Source organism: Podarcis bocagei, assembly GCF_964188305.1.
Source record: "Podarcis bocagei genome assembly, chromosome: 8".
NCBI classification, from domain to species: domain Eukaryota; kingdom Metazoa; phylum Chordata; class Lepidosauria; order Squamata; family Lacertidae; genus Podarcis; species Podarcis bocagei.
The window spans coordinates 42,978,618-42,996,299 of record NC_138133.1 but is presented as its reverse complement, the minus strand read 5'-3'; the positions used below and the strand labels follow the sequence as shown (position 1 = coordinate 42,996,299).

At 39.1% G+C, this 17,682-nt stretch overlaps 1 protein-coding gene across 4 annotated transcripts in view; it reads left to right on the top strand.

Moving 5' to 3' along the window:
• Positions 1-13,871, top strand: part of ANKRD12 (ankyrin repeat domain 12) — a 49,332-nt gene extending 35,461 nt beyond the window's left edge. For all 4 annotated transcript variants that reach the window (XM_081205521.1, XM_081205520.1, XM_081205518.1 and 1 more), the window contains 6 exons: positions 69-216; positions 1,092-5,692; positions 8,394-8,492; positions 9,586-9,729; positions 11,205-11,300; positions 12,434-13,871. In XM_081205521.1, the coding sequence (XP_081061647.1) occupies positions 69-216; positions 1,092-5,692; positions 8,394-8,492; positions 9,586-9,729; positions 11,205-11,300; positions 12,434-12,619 (5,274 nt within the window). In that variant the 3' untranslated portion in view covers positions 12,620-13,871. The remainder of the gene's footprint in view (positions 1-68; positions 217-1,091; positions 5,693-8,393; positions 8,493-9,585; positions 9,730-11,204; positions 11,301-12,433) is intronic.
• Positions 13,872-17,682: the final 3,811 nt, after the last annotated feature.

Below are 17,682 nucleotides of genomic sequence, written 5' to 3'. Positions count from 1 at the left end.
AATCACCTCCCAAGGCCTGTTTTTAATGTTAATTAATGTCTAATAAACTTAAATACCTAATGTTTCAGATTGTGAAATTGCTGCTCCGACATGGCGGAAATCCATTTCAGGCTAATAAACAAGGAGAAAGGCCTGTTGATGTAGCAGATACAGAAGAACTAGGGCGGTTGCTGAAAAGAGAAGTTCCTATTTCTGATGATGACGATGGTTGTTCAGGTCAGAAAAAAACCTTTTAATTGTACTTTTACAATTATACATACGTGTGTATAGATAATACACAGACTTTCATATTGGTGTGCATATACAGAAAACAGGATCCTTGCAGATAAGTACAGTTATACCTCTCTGACCTCCCACTGAGTTTTACGGAACAAAGTAATTTGCAGAGACATGGTTCTGTGAAATTATCTCCTACAACTTTGTCCTCAGCTTAGTTTTGATGAATCATTTTGCTGATTGATCCTCACATTGGACTAAATGGGGCTTACATCTGATTAGATATGCACAGGATTACACTGTTCATCTCTTATGGGCCCCCCATAACAATAGCTGGGCGTGTTTTCGAATAAAGCATATTTATTCCTTCCCTGCACACTTCCAATTAACATTTGGATGTCCTTCACATGGGCCAGGTAGACACAAACTAAAAACTTGCCAAGCCCTTTGGGATTTAACCAGCAAGTTTTTTGTAAGCCTAATTATATATATATATTTAATAAGCATGTTTCAATCGCTGCCCTTTGGAAAAGTTATTTTACATATCAAATAAAATGAGCTATTGTAGAGGTGATCTGTCCACTCTGTAAAAGTGTGTGATTTCCTATATCTATTTCAACTGCTATCTACACAGCTTGACAAGAAACCTCAAGAGACAACAGCAACACCAAAACACCCATACTTGTAATGAACTTTTTTGCACTTCTTCACACAGTATGTAGTTAAACTGTGGGATCCAGTGCCAGAAAACATTTAAAAGATGGTTAAAAAGAGATAAAACACATGTAACATACACGTCATTTTAAAAGTAATATTCACTGTCATGAATAGTAAATAAATAAATATATTTGTTGACTCTTCATTTTCTTTTCTAGATCTTGAAGAGACACCGTCTGTAAATCCTTCCAGTATAGATGGGACTATGGATTCTGAGACAGAGAAAGAATCTCTAGACAGCAAGCACATTCCCAATAAGGCATCATTTTCATCTGCTCTTGATGAATATGAGTTTAAAGATGATGAAGAAGATGAAGTTAAGAAAATGATTGATGACAGACATATACCTAGGAAAGATCTGAGAAAAGAGGATGAATCTGAAATAGAACAGAGTAACCTATTTCTTAAACAGGAAAAGGTAACATTTCCAAAATCATTTAAAAATAAGAAACAGAAGCCTTCCAGAGTCTTATATTCAAGTTCTGAAAGTTCAGATGAAGACATTCTTCAGGACAAAAAGATAATCTCTTCTCCGTGTTCTGTCACAGAAACTTCAAATTCTGATGGAAAGATTAAAAAAGAATATGCTTTTGGTGAATATAAACAGAAAGGAAAAGTTAAAAGAAAACTAAAAAATCAAAGCAAAAATAAAGAGAACCAACAATTAAAACTTGAAAAAGAGCATTCCAGAGTGCTAAACCTGGGTGCTTCGGTATTAGAATCTTTAGACAAAAGCAGAGAAGAAGAGAATTTTCGAAAATCTTTTAACTCAAAAGAGGATTCTTCTTTGCCCTTACTCCATATTACTGCAGGCAGATCCCCCAAGCACCCATGTGGATTAATTGAAAAGCAGTCAACTCCACTAAAACAAGAAAATGTTAAAACATGTTTATCTCCAGGAGGGTCTGACGTAACATCACAATCTGAATTAGTGCAGTATGATCATAATACAGACTCTGAGTTTGTACTGGAAAGCTCCAGTGGCAAATCCTACAAGCACAAAGACAAAAGTAAACATCAGAAAGAATTTATTTCTGAATTTGGTGAAAAATCCAGCCCTAAACTTAAGGAGGAACAACACAATAGCCCATCCTTTGAAATTTCTGAATGTACCTTGAAAAAAGTTGATAAGGAGGGGAAAGCACTTAAGAAGCATAAACTGAAACATAAAGAAAAGGATAAGCACAAAAAGGAGCAGGATGGAGAAAAGGAAAAGAACAAGCATCGAGAGAGTTCTAAGGAGGCCCAAAGGAATATTGAGTTTGATAGAGAGTTTTGGAAAGAGAACTTTTTTAAAAGTGATGAAGCAGAGGATATATCAAGTTTGGACCATGAATCTCAAACCTCTGAGAGAAAATCTAAGCTGGAAAAAGTTCTGATGAAGGAAGACAAATATGTGAAAGAGAAAAACTTTCAAAAAGATAGAAATTTTAGAGAGGAAAAGGAGAGAGAGAAAAATAAAAAAGAAAATGACAAGGAGGAAAAAGCAAAAGATACAAAGGAAGAAAAAGACATGTTCATTGATAAAGAAACAGAATTGTTTTGTTTAGGTGGTAGGGATTTAGCTACTAATGTATCTTTGGTAGAGAAAGAAACAGACTTTGAGAAACAGGAAAAACCCACAAAGGAACATAGAGAAAAGCTGGAGAAGCGGAATTCTGCTACTGAAAAAGTAGAAAGAAAACATTTAGACAGAGAGAAAAAAATAAAATGTGAACATAAGTCAGAAAAAGAAAGATCAGACCCCATTGAAAATGTAGAAAAGACAAAAGAAAAAGAAAAATCATATTTTCAGCAAACAGAAAAATCTCATAAAGAAAATGACAAATTAAAAAGCATAAATACTATTAAAAAGCTTGATGACAGAGAAAAAATCAAAGAAAAGCTTGATAAAAAGCATGACAAAGAAAAAAGTGATAGATACTTGTCAGAATGCAAAGAAAAGCCTGGAATTGAGAGAAAATCCAAGGTTTCTGAAAAGGAAGCTGACTATTCAAAAATTGAAAAGGGTAAAAAAGAAAAGGAAGCTGAGAAAAAAGAAAAACCGAGAGATCGGGATAGTTCAACAGTTGCAACTATAAAGCATGTTCCAGAAGAGAAGAAATGTAGCATTGAAAAAACCTTGTCCTTGAAAGAGAAACCAAAAGATGAATTACTGAAAACTCCAGATGGAAGAGAAAAAGATAAAAAAGATAAAGATATAGATAGATATAAAGAGCGTGACAAACATAAAGATAAAATACAGCCAAACAGCGTACTTAAGCTAAAACCTGAAACTGAAAAGCTTAAGTCAAAACCAGCATCAGCACCTAAAGACAGTCGGCCTAAAGAAAAGAGATTATTGAATGATGATTTGATGCAGACAAGCTTTGAAAGAATGCTTAGTCTTAAAGATCTGGAAATTGAACAATGGCATCGAAAACACAAAGAAAAAATAAAACAGAAAGAAAAAGAAAGATTGAAGAATCGATCCTGTTCAGAACTTAACAAAATAAAAGATAAGGACAAAACAAAACATCTGCTTACTGAATCAAAAACTAAAGAGCTGATTCGTTCAAAAAGCTCTGAGTTGTCAGATACTTGTGTGAAGGATAAGCAGCTGAAAGATGCTACAAGTAGTAGATCGCAGTCTGTTGACATAAAGAATTTAGCAGCTGGTGGGAAACTGTCACTGCTACAGGACAACAGCTTAAGTAGATCTCCCAGATCAGAAAGTGAAAAGACAGGGCTAACATCCAGATCAGTGTCCATGCTTTCAGTGGCTAGTTCGGAGGATTCTTACCATACAACAGTGACTCCTCCAAGACCAATAACTGAATATGATTCAGACTTCATGCTTGAAGGATCTGATTCTCAAATGTCTTTTTCACATTCACCATTTTTACCTAGTGCCAAATCACCTGCTCATCATGAGACTGATAGTTTATCAGAGTTGCCGGAGCGCAATAAAGCACCTTTTCCAAACAGGTTTCCACCAGCTTATGTGAGATCAGCATCTGTTGAGGATGTTAAACTTATTATAAACGAGTGCAGGCCGGTTGTAGAAGTTCAAAGGTGTAGTATGCCATCTGTTGTTTGTGAAAATGCAAAGCAGCCCCGAGTGTCAGAAGAAAATAATCACAGTGCGTTGCTTTCAGTTCAGAGTCATAGTTGCCCTTCTCCTAAACATGAATCACTATGCTGTAATTTGCTGGAGAAGGATTCCCAAAATGGTATGTCAAGCATGCATTCCAGTTCTGCATCATCTCCAACTAGATCTGCTAGCAACAAGCATATTACATCAGATGCAGTTAAAAATGCTACTCTGACAAACCCATCAGGAGAAAGTCATACACCTTTGGAGCAGTGCAGCCAGAATACGACTCCATCAAGTAAACCATGGGATGTACCTTTGGATAGATTTAACTCATTGAGCAGTGAGTGCATCTGTTCAAATTTTCCTGGCTTTGAGCAAGATGCAGCAACTGTCCCAGCCATACACAATTCTGAAAATAAAATCTTGAAAGAACAGAAAAATTCTGAACCTTTTTTTCATCATGCTGAAAACATAGCAAATTTTACATCACCGGAATCTGCAGCTGTTTTCTCTCTCCAGTCTTCTTGTTCGTCTCGGATTCAGCCAATCACAGATGCAGTCTATATGTCAAAGCGTTCTATACCAGATATTAGCAGCCAAGAGTCTCTGGTTGTTAAACACCAACAAAGTGCCATTCAAGCTACCAATTCAATCTTAGATGTAGATACAAACAGTAAAAATAAGATGGAAAAAACTTTCTTTCCATCAAACAATAAAAAGTCAGATGTGCTAATCACTGTGTATCCTGAAAGCTTCACTAAAGATATTTCACAACATTTTGAAAAGGATTTTATTGCAAATGATCCTCGTTTACACCCTAATGCAAGTTCTGTAGTCAGTAAGCTCATTTATAAGACATCACAAGTGGATGAGCTAGATAGCAGCATGATTGATATTCAGATTGCAGGTGAAAAAGACCATTCTGATTACCTGTATTCATCCCATATGACAAGTAATAAAAATGAAATGGATCTACAGGATCTAAATGGCAGAACGCTGAAAGGAATTGCTAATGAATATAACAGAAAACTTTTTAATATAGACAGCATGGAAAACAGTTCAATGGAAGAAAACTTGCAACAGTGCCTTTCACCTTGTTTGGAAAGCCATTCACAATTAACTGGACATGAAGTGCATAAGTACAGTGCGAGTGTTAAGTCAGAATTGGAAGAAGCAATAGAAGACCATAAAGGAGAACAGTATGAAGTTCCTCAAAGAATCACAAGGAACAGAGCAAATATGCTTGCTAATCAAAGTAAGCAAAATCTTACTGGTTGTCCTCAGATATCAGAAAGAGATTCTGAATCATCTTCCTCTATAAAAGGAAGGATAAGACTGACTGAGGAAGATGATGCTCAGGCGCATCATCCTCGTAAAAGAAAGCTGTCACGTGTTCCTCAGCCTGTGCAAGTGAATCCCTCATTAATGCAAGCTAAAGAAAAAATTCACCAGTCTCTGGCAGCTATTGTAGACTCTCTCAAACTAGAAGAGATCCAGCCATACAGTTCGGAGAGAGCAAATCCATACTTTGAATATTTGCACATAAGAAAGAAAATAGAAGAAAAGCGTAAATTACTGTGTAGTGTTATTCCTCAAGCGCCTCAGTATTACGATGAATATGTGACCTTCAATGGATCATACCTCTTAGATGGCAACCCTTTGAGCAAGATATGCATTCCAACTGTAAGTAACTGGGTATTTAAGTTTTAATAGAGTGAATTATATACTCTCAGCAATCTCTTAAACTGTTCAGTTCATTCCAGTGTAAGCTAATGGAACCAGATTCCTATTCTGCATAGTAGGAGCATGCTGCAACCATGTTACTTTTTGCTTGATAGTTCTGCATGCTCCTTGCCACCCCCTGTCCCCATCCCATAACTGTCAGAGGCTTAGTGCTGTCCAGCTGGCCATAGATAAGACTCCGGGCTCCCAGCCAGTTCCAAACAATTGATTTATTTGACAAAGTTCAAACGTACATCTCCAGCGTTTCCATTAGCCTCCTTCCCCTTGTGCGCAGTTGCTCCCTCTAATCTTACTTCCTCCTTTTCCGCACCCAGCATGCAAGACTGCGAAAACTCCTCCCCTTACTTCCTCTGTGTACAGCATGACTTGTCCCAGGCTCATCCTCCTCCCCCTCTATGTCAGACTGACTGTCAGACGACAAGCTGCTGATAATCACTTTAGGCTCTCTATAACTGCTGGTTTCTGTCCTTTCATCTTTTCCCATTTGCCTCTCCCTGACAATAACAATAATATATTTTACTTTCTACATAAACTAAATGAGAAAGGGGATGTTTTTGTGTAAGGAGAATAGCTATGCTGCTGTTTTCTACTTTCTTATTAAATGTAAAACAAATATGTATTTTTGATGCAACCAGCTGATGCCAAAAGGGCCAAGAAAATACTCATGAGTAGCATAGTTTGCTTTCCACATTTTTTACAAGATAACTTTACATTGCCCTTTTGGCTCCAGTGATTATGCAACTGGAAAATTGCTAGGAGGACTTGTTAGCCAGATTTTTGGAGAAGACAGATAATGCTGTCAAAAGGTGAAGGAGTTTGGAAGCTTCCACTTCTGTTTAAACATTACATCTGAACCTTAAACTGCAGATTAACTGTTATTATGAACTACGGTTTATTCAAGTAAGCGAGCTTCTTAAACTACAATTTGAAATTGGCTTTGTTTTTGTAAACAGTTGTTAAAACTAACTGCAGTTTGTCTGGTTCAGAAGTCAATCTGAAACAGAAACAAGCTTTCAAATTCCTTGCAAGCTGTGCCAGGGAAAAATAGACAAGGCTCACACAGACTTGTCCTATGCCATGGTTTAGCGTTACATATGAATGCAGTCCATTGACCTGCTTGATGTGCTGCTTTCATATACCGTATTTTTCGCTCTATAACACGCACCTGACCATAACACGCACATCGTTTTTAGAGGAGGAAAACAAGGGAAAAAATATTCTGAATGAAACAGTGGACGTATCATTTTTGTGCTTCATGCTGTGGCCACAGACATGTGATCTGATGGTGAATTTGGGGTGACCCAATGCAAAAATCCTGAGAATCCCTGTGGATCCATGCTTTGTAACCACGTTTTTGCACCATTGCAGCCCCAGGCAACAGTGGGTGCGTGATTTTTTTTTGGGGGGGGGGGACAGGCTGTAGCCATGGACATGCTATGTGCTCTGATGGTGAATTTTGGCTGACCCAATGCAAAGATCCTGAGGATCCATGTGGATCCATGCTTTGTAACCACGTTTTTGCACCATTGCAGCCCCAGGCAACAATGGGTGTGTGATTTTGGGGGGGCAGGCTGTAGCCATGGACATGCTGTGTGCTCTGATGGTGAATTTGGGGTGACCCAATGCAAAGATCCTGAGGATCCATGCTTTGTAACCACATTTTAAGTGGGGAGGGAAGGAAAAACACAGAAGGCTAAGAATGCAGGAGAGGGCTATAACGTGAGGAAAGGAAGGCAAAAGTTTCCCCCCATCCACCCACCCAAGCCAGCCAGCGTGCGCTCTCTCTCTCTCTCTCTCCCTCCCACCAGCATGACAGAAGAAAGCATTTTAACTGCATTAAGAACTATTTAGCAGCGAAACCTAAGCTTTGCCATCCCTTAAGAGGTACAGACACTGTAATCTTCCAGATCGCATGAATTTACAGGCAAAACACTGTTTAAGGATTTCATCCTTTTAAATGGAAGAAAGCATATTTGAATGCTGTGTGTCTCCAAAAACAAAAAGCAGGAAGTCAAATCAGAATTTTAAGCCGAACCTGTAATCTCTCTTCCCTTCACAAACATTGTTCCCTCCGGAGCAGGGAGAGGATAGAGCGACGCTCTGCTCTCCTCTCTACTTGCCTGGAGGGGAGGGGCTTTCCCTGCTCTTTGTTTGGACGCTCTGCTCTCCTCTCTACTTGCCTGGAGGGGAGGGGCTTTCCCTGCTCTTTGTTCCGTTTGAGCAAACACAGCAACGAAACAGAGCAGGGTGGGCAGTAAGACCCTGAGGCAGAATGAAGGAAAGCAGCTTCCTGTCTCACGGAGCTCCCTTCTCCCTGAAGCGCGGTTTGATTTTTGCCTCATTTTTCGGCTCCAGGGACACACATTCGCTCCATAACACGCACAGACATTTCCCCTTCCTTTTTAGGAGCAAAAATCTGCGTGTTATAGAGCGAAAAATACGGTATATAAAGATTCTTCAAACAATGTTCATGTTAACACAGTAAACTTCATATATTTAATTCCCTATTTGTGATACAAATATGTGCATTCGGTGACATTTTAAGCAACATAATTTTTTCCTCCAGTTGACTATGTTATGGCTCTTGCTTATGTATACAGTATTGTATATAAATGATATTGCATGAACAATTTTTTCACAGATCACACCACCTCCTTCACTGTCAGATCCACTTAAAGAACTGTTTAGACAACAAGAAGTTGTAAGGATGAAACTTCGTTTGCAGCACAGTATTGAGAGGGTAAGTGCCATAAAATCTTGGCTGATAGTGTTTATTTATTCATTTATTTTCACCCAGTAGACTGATGACTGTATAAAGATGGGCAAGTCTTTTAAAAGTTTTATCATTTTAAAGAGAAAGGATTAGAATGAAGAAAAACTGTTACATGTTAAGATTTAAGCACAATATGTACCGTACTTTTCGCTCCATTAGACGTAGTTTTCCCCCTCCAAAAACTGAGTGGAAATGTGTGTGCATCCTATGGAGCGAATGCAGGCTTGTGCCATAGCCGCACGCAACCCCTCCGGCAGGGAGAGGCTGCACGGGGCTATGGCTTCTTTAGCCCTGCACAGCTTCTCCCGGCAGGGAGAGATTGCGCGGGGCTAAAGAGGAAGCCAAAGCAGCCAGCGGGATCCATCTCGCTCGCTGCCTTGGCTTGTTCCATAGCTGCGTGCAGCCCCTCCGGCAGGGAGAGGCTGCACGGGGCTATGGCTTCTTTAGCTCCACGCAGCCTCTCCTGGCAGGGAGGGATTGTGCGGGGCTAAAGAGGAAGCCAAAACAGCCAGCGCGATCCATCCCGTTCGCTGCCTTGGCTTGTGCCATAGCCGCGCACAACCCCTCCGGCAGGGAGAGGTTGTGCGCAGCCTGTACGCTGCTCTTTGGGGCCGGGGGAGATTTTTTTTATTGATTTCCCCATCTAAAAACTAGGTGCGCCCTATGGTCCGGTGCACCCTATGGTGCGAAAAATACGGTAGATTGTTAAGAAGTTGTTAAAAACTTGCATCTCCAATCAGAACCTATATATACCTGGGAATTCCTTTAAAGAAAATGAGAGTTTACACTGTGCTCAGAAATTCATATAAGAAGCCATTCTTACCGGAAAGTTTTGAAAGTTCTACTTAGATTTCTAAGCCAAGTCTCATAGTATTTTCTGTATGAAATCTCTGTAAATGTGCATGTTTATTGGTATGAATTAATAGAGAGAATTAATAGAAATATTACATTTCAAAAATCTTGAAAGTGTACTTCAGAAAAAGGAAAAACAATGATCAAATAGTATTTTAATGAAATTTTGTGTTTTAAAACTCTGATTATTATTTTTTTGTTTAACTAGGAAAAGCTTATTGTTTCCAATGAGCAAGAAGTATTGCGTGTCCATTATCGAGCAGCAAGAACTTTAGCTAATCAGACTTTACCATTCAGTGCATGCACAGTACTGCTGGATGCTGAAGTGTATAATGTGCCTATGGACAGCCAGGTAAATTTTTAAAAAGACTGCTTTTAAGGTTTGGTTTGGAAATAAACCCATAGCTGAAGTTACTTTTTCAAACTAAGTCTAATAAAGTTAACATGAAAACAAGTTTTACCATATTGGCCCGAATATAAGCTGCACTTTTCCCCAATTTCAGACCCTGAAAGTTTAAAGTGCGGCTTATATTCGTGACTTTTTACCATATGCTGCTGAAAGCGGCTGGGAAGCACACGCACTCCCTAGCTGCTTGATGGCGGGAGTGGGGGGAGCAGCATCTGCCTCCCAGCTGGTTGGCAGTGTTTGCTCCGTAGCTGCTTGGCGGTGGGGGGAAGCAGCGCAACCGCCTCCCAGCTGCTTGGGGGGGGGGGAGTGGCACGCCTGCCTCCCAGCTGGTTGGCGGGGGGGAGCATGCGCAGGTCATCCAGCTAGGGAGCACATGCACCGCCAAAAAGCTGGGAGGCAGGCGCACCCCCCCCCCCAGCTAGGGAGTGCACACACCACCAACCAGCTGGTAGGTGGGCACCCAACTCCCCAAGCCGGTGCCAGCGCTCGGCTCTTGAGTGCGCTGTGTGCCCGCCTCCTGGCATTACCGCCCTGAACGGGGGCGGCCAGCACCGGCTTGGGGAGCGGGGCGCCGAGTGTCAGCACCGGCTTGGTGGCCACACCTGCAAATAAGCCTTGAATTTTAAGGGTGTGGTTTATATGTGGGTGCAGCATATATTCGGGCCAATATGGTATTTAAATTTAATTCTAATTTTAAAAGTTGCTGATTCAGACAGCATACTGCTAGAGTTCTTTAAGAATTCACATATGAAATTGTTCGTTGAATTGTCTAAACTTCTAGCAACTTGTTCCTAAAATTATCTTCCTTGCTGGACATTTGGAAGGTACCCATTGTAAAACCAATTTGTTAAAAAGGAATCTGTTGAGGAGAAATTACTCTATTTGGCTAATCTCAGTCCTAGTTAAATTAGTGGGAAACATTAGGCTAGAATTCTTATATAGAAGAGCTGGATGCTGAAGACAAATTTGCATGGTCTGCAGAGAATAAAGTTCTTCACTTTTAACTTTTTTAAAATATTGAAAGAGTTTGTGTAAAGTCTTGTGTAAACAGATTTAATCTGGCTCATGGGAGAATCACTTTTTTCACTCTCCACACTAGGTCAGAAACAGCCTGACTGGAAGAGGCCTTCTGCTAGTGCAGAAACAGCAAACCTGTGGACCTCCAGGTGTAGCTAACTCCCATCAACCTCAGCCAGTATGTCCAATGGTCAGAGATGGTGGGAGTTGTAGTTCCAACATCTGGTGGGCCACAGGTTCCCCATCTCTGCACCTAATGGAGACAAGGTCACATTTGGATCCAAACTACTATTTTTCATCACTCTTAACATTTTAAAAATATGGGTCTACTATTTTTAGCATTGGAATAAATTACTATATAATTAACATTGTCTATAATTTCTAATACATTTGATTTCCAGACCGATGACAGCAAAGCATCAGTTAGAGATCGATTTAATGCACGACAGTTTATGTCATGGTTACAGGACGTGGATGATAAATTCGACAAATTAAAGGTATGTGCTTTTATTGGACCTTTTCCAGAAAAGATCTTTCAGTAGAAAGCTGCAATAAACCATCTAGCACGTGGTCTCCTTCACATTCTTTGTGTCATAGCAAATTCAGGAGAAAATAGATAATACATGTCTTAATTCATTAAGTTGGTCACATGTATGGAATAGAACAACACCTGAGTTCCTACCTCCATGGGTTTCTCAGTTCAGGGAATTTGCAGGGATCACAAACGTGTCAATTTTATTTGTGGAACTGCCTTAATATTGCACTGAATGAGGAAGCCAGTACTCAGTGAGTAGACCTCATGTATATCAAGGTGTCAGGAGGATATTCTTAGTGTATCCCGTGTATCCATCCAAATGGGTGGGGTGGGGAACAAAATATGGAGAAGCCCTGACGTGCACATGGAAGCATTTCCATTCACCTTAAGAATTCTTTTGAAATCATGCCATTGGCATCTATGGAATATATGGTGTATGTCTAGAGGGCTTGGACCCAGAATTAAGTGCATGTAACAAGGTTGGCATTAGCTGACTTCCCCACCCGACCTCATCTCCACAGCAGTTCTCCAAAAATACCTAGAAATCTTTCAGGGGACTCTGCTAAATGGGATGGGCTGTGACACAGAGTGATGAGGGTAAAGGGAGGATACCTGAAAATTAGGTGGGGATACTTTTCATGAGCAGATGTCCTGTTCATGGAAGTTGCCTTTTTAATTACACATGCTTAGTACTGGATCTAATTCAGAGTGAACTGCATATGTACAGAGTTGAGAAAAGAAAATGGTGCAGAATGAATATCTTTTTCTAAAGACCCCCCTTAAAGCAGGAATAGCCAGCATTTTAAAGCTTTAGGTAAAAGGAGCTGACGCTTTAGCATCTAATTGCTCTAGGGTTGATTTATTAAAAGTGCTAGCATTGTTTTATGGAATATTTAAATGCCTCTAGAATTACAAAAAATAAAAACCCTATTCAAAACATGAATAGGCTCACAAGTATAAGATCAAATCGTCTCAGGGGTTTGATTGGCCTGTGGACTGTCAAATTGGCCGTCCCTGTCTTGGAGAATTCAGTATGTGGTTCACATTAAGGTGTACTTGGAATAATTGACTATTCATCTGTTTATTTTGAAATAGACATGTCTCTTGATGAGGCAACAACATGAAGCAGCAGCTTTAAATGCTGTTCAGAGACTGGAATGGCAGCTTAAACTACAAGAACTTGATCCTGCAACTTATAAATCCATCAGCATTTATGAAATTCAGGAATTCTATGTTCCTCTTGTGGATGTTAATGATGACTTTGAATTGACGCCTATATGACTGCTAGCATCTCTTTGCTGTCTGTTACAGCTTAACGTGAAATATATATGTAATTCGTTTAAAAATATAGCACTAATGTGGAATACAGCCTTTTTCAATCTTCCATATATAACATCAAAATGCTTTACAAAATCTGATTCAATGTTGTAAATGTGCATACCATTTATTACAAATGGTATTTATTTTAGATCCTAGGTCCAAAAAGCATCTTCCCAACAGAGCTATTTATGTACACAAAAAAAATCTTTCACTGAAGTTTTAACAGCGCTGGCAGCTGTTACAAAAAAATCTGCTGAAAAGCACTTGCTATTTTATGTTCACTTTAATGATTTTTATTAAACTTAAACTCCTACAAAAAACAAAACATCAAGCTGTGGGAAATATTACACGCTTGTGGGAATGTGGGGAGTGAGGGTCTATTCATCTTATATAATTTATACGTTAACTGTACAGTTTTCTTTTTGGAAAAGATGTAATATTGTTTTCATTTTTTAAAATAACTTATTTTATACATATTGCGCAATTGTAAATAATCTTGTATTTAACGTTCAACCCTGTATAAAAATAGATATTTTAATTGTAAAACTGTTTTGTCTAATGTTTTATTGGACCAAAGTTGTTGTTTCTTATGTGTAGTGTATAGGCAATTTTCTTTTAAAAGGCATGTATTTGATTTAGCTACTTGTTCCATCACCATAACTGTTAAGATTTGAGACTGAGTGGTATTGCATGCTAGCTCAGTTCAGGTTTTTTCCTACTGTGTGGTACCTAAATGATTGCAACATACGGTGCCAATCCACCAAGCACTGCTTCTGTACAGCATCCATTCATTCAGAGGAATTTGCATGAGTGTCCCTTTCAGTGTGGTTGCAGCAGTGCTTAATGGATTACACTTTGACTTCCTAGAGTCATTTGTCTTTTGCTATGCTGCTGTAATGCCATGCCTATGACTTACTATGAAGAGTATTATGTTTAAAATCTTAAAAGATTATAAATCTGCTCTTACATTGTGGTCTCAAAACAAGTCTTTTAGTGTCCTGCTTCTCCCTTACAAATGCCTCTCAATGAAAAATTGTACATTGTCTATTTTAATATTTACCTATTAAAGCATATGTAAATAGTTGTAAATACAATGTTTAATAAATTCTATTGGTCATGCTAACAGATGGTTGAATCCTTGTGATGGTGAAATTTTCATTCTTGAAGTTTTATACACTTTGACAAAAATAAATCTTTGAAAGTTCCATGATAAGATTGTAGTTTTATATTCTGACCAATTCTCCATTTTTTGTGAAGAACTGACTAATAATATAATGTTCTTATTGTACTATTAGAATGACTGCCATTATGATTGGGTATACGTTATGTGGAGGGAGGGATTCTGGATGTGCCTAGGGAGACGTGGATCCAAATCCTCAGTCACTATGTCTCAGCTTAAGCCTATCTAAGCTCCTGGGGGGAACTCTGTTAAGTTGTCCCAGAAGAGTATTATTATTATTATTTTGTTAAATCATTTTAATTAATTTTCCAATAAAAAAAATCCAATTATCATATCAAATTATAATCCAATTAAAATAAAAAACTAAAATAAAAAGACCAAATTATCGTCCAAATTATAGTTATTAATTTTTCGGGACTTCCCATAGCCTGGACCTTGAAGCATATCTCCAAATCTCAATCCTGCTTCTCCTAGTTTCCATATTTTCCACATCTCAATTTTAACGCTTTAACCCAGAAGAGTATTAAAATACATTGCCCTCTGTGTCCTATCCCTGTTGGTGATGGTCAGACCACTCCACTATAAGGGAGTTTGCTCATGCTAAATTTATCAAAAAGTTTAGTGTTTTATTTTCCCTAGTGTGAATGAATAACAAACACAAAATTAACCTTCCTTTGCAAGGTTAACAAGAACATTGAGAAACCCTAGTGCCTTTGGGTGGGAGGAGGTGAAGAGGGGCAATTTTTGCTGTCTCTGATATGTCTCCCAAATTGGAGGCTCTTTGCCATCTACTCAAGGGAAGCTCATGAAAACTGAGTCCATCCCTGTCTGCATAGACTCTTTCATCTACAGAAATGTGTCCCTTAGTCATGCCAAAAGTGTGACTAATGTTTCAAGAGTGTGACACAGAGAATGTTGGAAATCGTTAGATAGATGGATTAAGAACATAAAAAGAGCCTTGTTGAACTAGATTGAGATCCATCTCACACAGTGTCCTGTTTTCAAGTATGGCCAACCAGATCCCTCTGTGAAGCCTTCCTTATTCTTTGTCTCTGGCACTGTCTATTCCAAAGATAGAATAACTCCAAACAAGGACTTCACTTTGGCTGCTATGCTGATTGCTGTTGATAGCTATGTGATGAACTACTATTTCTTGCTATTTTTGTTTTAAACTATTTAATCAAAGTACTTTCTAAGCAGTGTAGAAATTGTAGATGGAGCATAACTAAACTAATGTGGTCATTGTGCATTTTTGCTGCATGTAGAGGGGATCTGGTTGTAGCATCCAAGTGTATAAACATGTCAAAATTCATGTATGTAGAATATTCACACAGGAAGTGTGTGATACTTGTATTAATTCAGACACAGGATGCTTGTATTAATTCAGAAGCTAACCCAGCAGAATAGGCACACAGATTCTTCATTTTCCTATTGCTGATTAAAATGGGATAAGCACAGAAGCAGCAAAGTGGCACAAAGTTTCCCAGCGGGTTTTTGTGTTTTGGCACATTGTTTGCTCCCAGAGAAATGGTGTTTGGAGTATACACGCCACAGGCAGAACACTAAGCTGGAATTTCGCTAGGAACTTCTGTTTCCCATGGACAGTATTCAACTATCATGTCCTATCAGCACAAGAATTCCTGCTTCCACAACAGGACTTTCCACCTTCTCCCTACACTTTCCCTGAACCTTCCCTATAACTGCTCCATAGAGTTGGGGGGACTCCTAGAACAAATTGGGAGTGAAATGAAGGTAGGAGAGGGAGAAAACATTCTGTGGCTCAAGCAGAAATCCTTGCACTTAAAGGATGTTCACATAGTACTACATTGGACACAACTCTACATGTTTATTCACCATGCGGATGTTCTTGACGTTCAGGTTTGAAAAGGATGTTGTTGCTGTTTAGAGAGTATGATGGGCCAGTAATTGCACACTGCTAGCTCTCTGGTTAAGCACCATATAATATTCTATATAGTTCCTTGGGACATCGCTCTAAAGTAAGGAATGTAAACAGTTCCCTGGGGCATCCAACATCAAATTTCAAGAGGCACCATCATGCACATTCTTGTGTGTGTGTGTGTGTATACACACACACACACACACACACCTGTATGCAGGAAATGGATGCCTTTTCCCTCCCTTTCCCTCATAGCTTGGGAGGGAAGGAGTTTAGTGCAGTTGTGCCACCATGCTTAAAATGCACATGTGGAGCTTGGAATCCACAAGAAAATAATAGACACTGCCCCGCCTCTCCTCTTCAGTCACACAAGCAAGTAAAGCAGCATTTGATAAGAAGAGGTTGGGTGGACAAGGCTTTAGTAGCAGCTGGTGAAAGCTATAGTAGAAGCTGCCCAGTCTCAATAATGGAGAAAACCTAGCCAGCAGATGATAAGGATACTGCTACAAAGGACTGTGTGGCAAACTTGTTCAAAGCTAGCAAACCAGGTATTCTTTTTCTTTTTATCTCTCCCCATAGACACCTGTGTGTTTAATACCTTTATGGCAGGCAGAATTCAGCAGCTTCACTTGCTGAATTTTTGCCTCCCATGTTAAAAGAAAGGCCTAGCACCCACTTATTTATCATTGTACAAATTACTCACTGGTGTTAGATGCACTGAGCTCTAATAGAGACAATTATTTTACATCTAGGGAGCAAATATTGTCGGCCTGTTCCCATTTACTTTTATTTTGTCTTTAGGATATGGTTTTATTTACACATATATGCAACCTGAGCATTGGATGGGAGGGGGTTGGTCTGTTCCCATTATGTTCTCTGTACATACGCCGCATTGTGTATGTGTAAATATTAATAGGAATGTGAATTGGATTATCACCATTTCTTGTCATGATTCAACAAATGAAGCTTTCACTTATTTTCATGTTGGAAGAAACATCTACAGAATTTTACAGCTGCTATATACATAGGAAATATACTGTGGTGGGGGGAAATGGTGGTAACCTCATCTTCATTTCAAGTTGTGTTCTAGGGTTCCTTTTCCTTCATACTTCTGACACTTTCTTACCTGTCCCAGATGGGATTAAATAATCTACCCACCTCCCAGGGCACATTTATTTTCATGCACCCTCAGTATGACTCATGGGATGCTCTTCCTCTCATTTGCAGAGGGAAGAATTTCCCCCCTCTTATTTTCCTTTTGTAGTCTTTCTTAAATAGAAAGCCAAAATGTTTTTCCCCAGTGAATCTGTTTGGCCCACTAGGCCTTCAATCCTGTGAACATTTGGGAGTAAGCCCCACTGAAAATGAGGAAATACTACAAAGGTTGATTGCCTCTTAACATGCTTTAACCAGCCACAAATGAAGTAAGCTAATGTGTGAGAAAGCATTGGTTTTGCTCCCTCTTTAAAAGTATGGTTATGGATAAAATGGGACTTCTTGGAGTTTAATGGTGTTGCAGGGGCTAATCACCTGGGTCTTAGTCTTGCAGTTGGCACTTCATGCTGTGCCTTATTATCTCTAAAAATCCACACACTTGATGTCGCTTAATGTTACAGGCTACTTATTGACCATGTTTTAACCACTCTCTTGTAGAAAACCCATGAGAAGGCGGCAAATTTCTGTTCCACTCATCCATTATATGCTTATGAGTGAAGTGGGAATTTTAGTCGATGCTAACACTGATGGATAATCCCCATTAATAGCTTTTATGTTAGATAAAAGTTATGGTGGTAAACAATTTCTACCTGTAATTTGTAAATTTAATTTGTAATTAATTAATTGTAAATATTGAGGCAGAAATTAAATGACTTTCATATAATCGGATTAACAAAGGTGAGTCCTGAACAAGGATTGCATCTCAATGGTAATTTTGGACCCACTATCCTA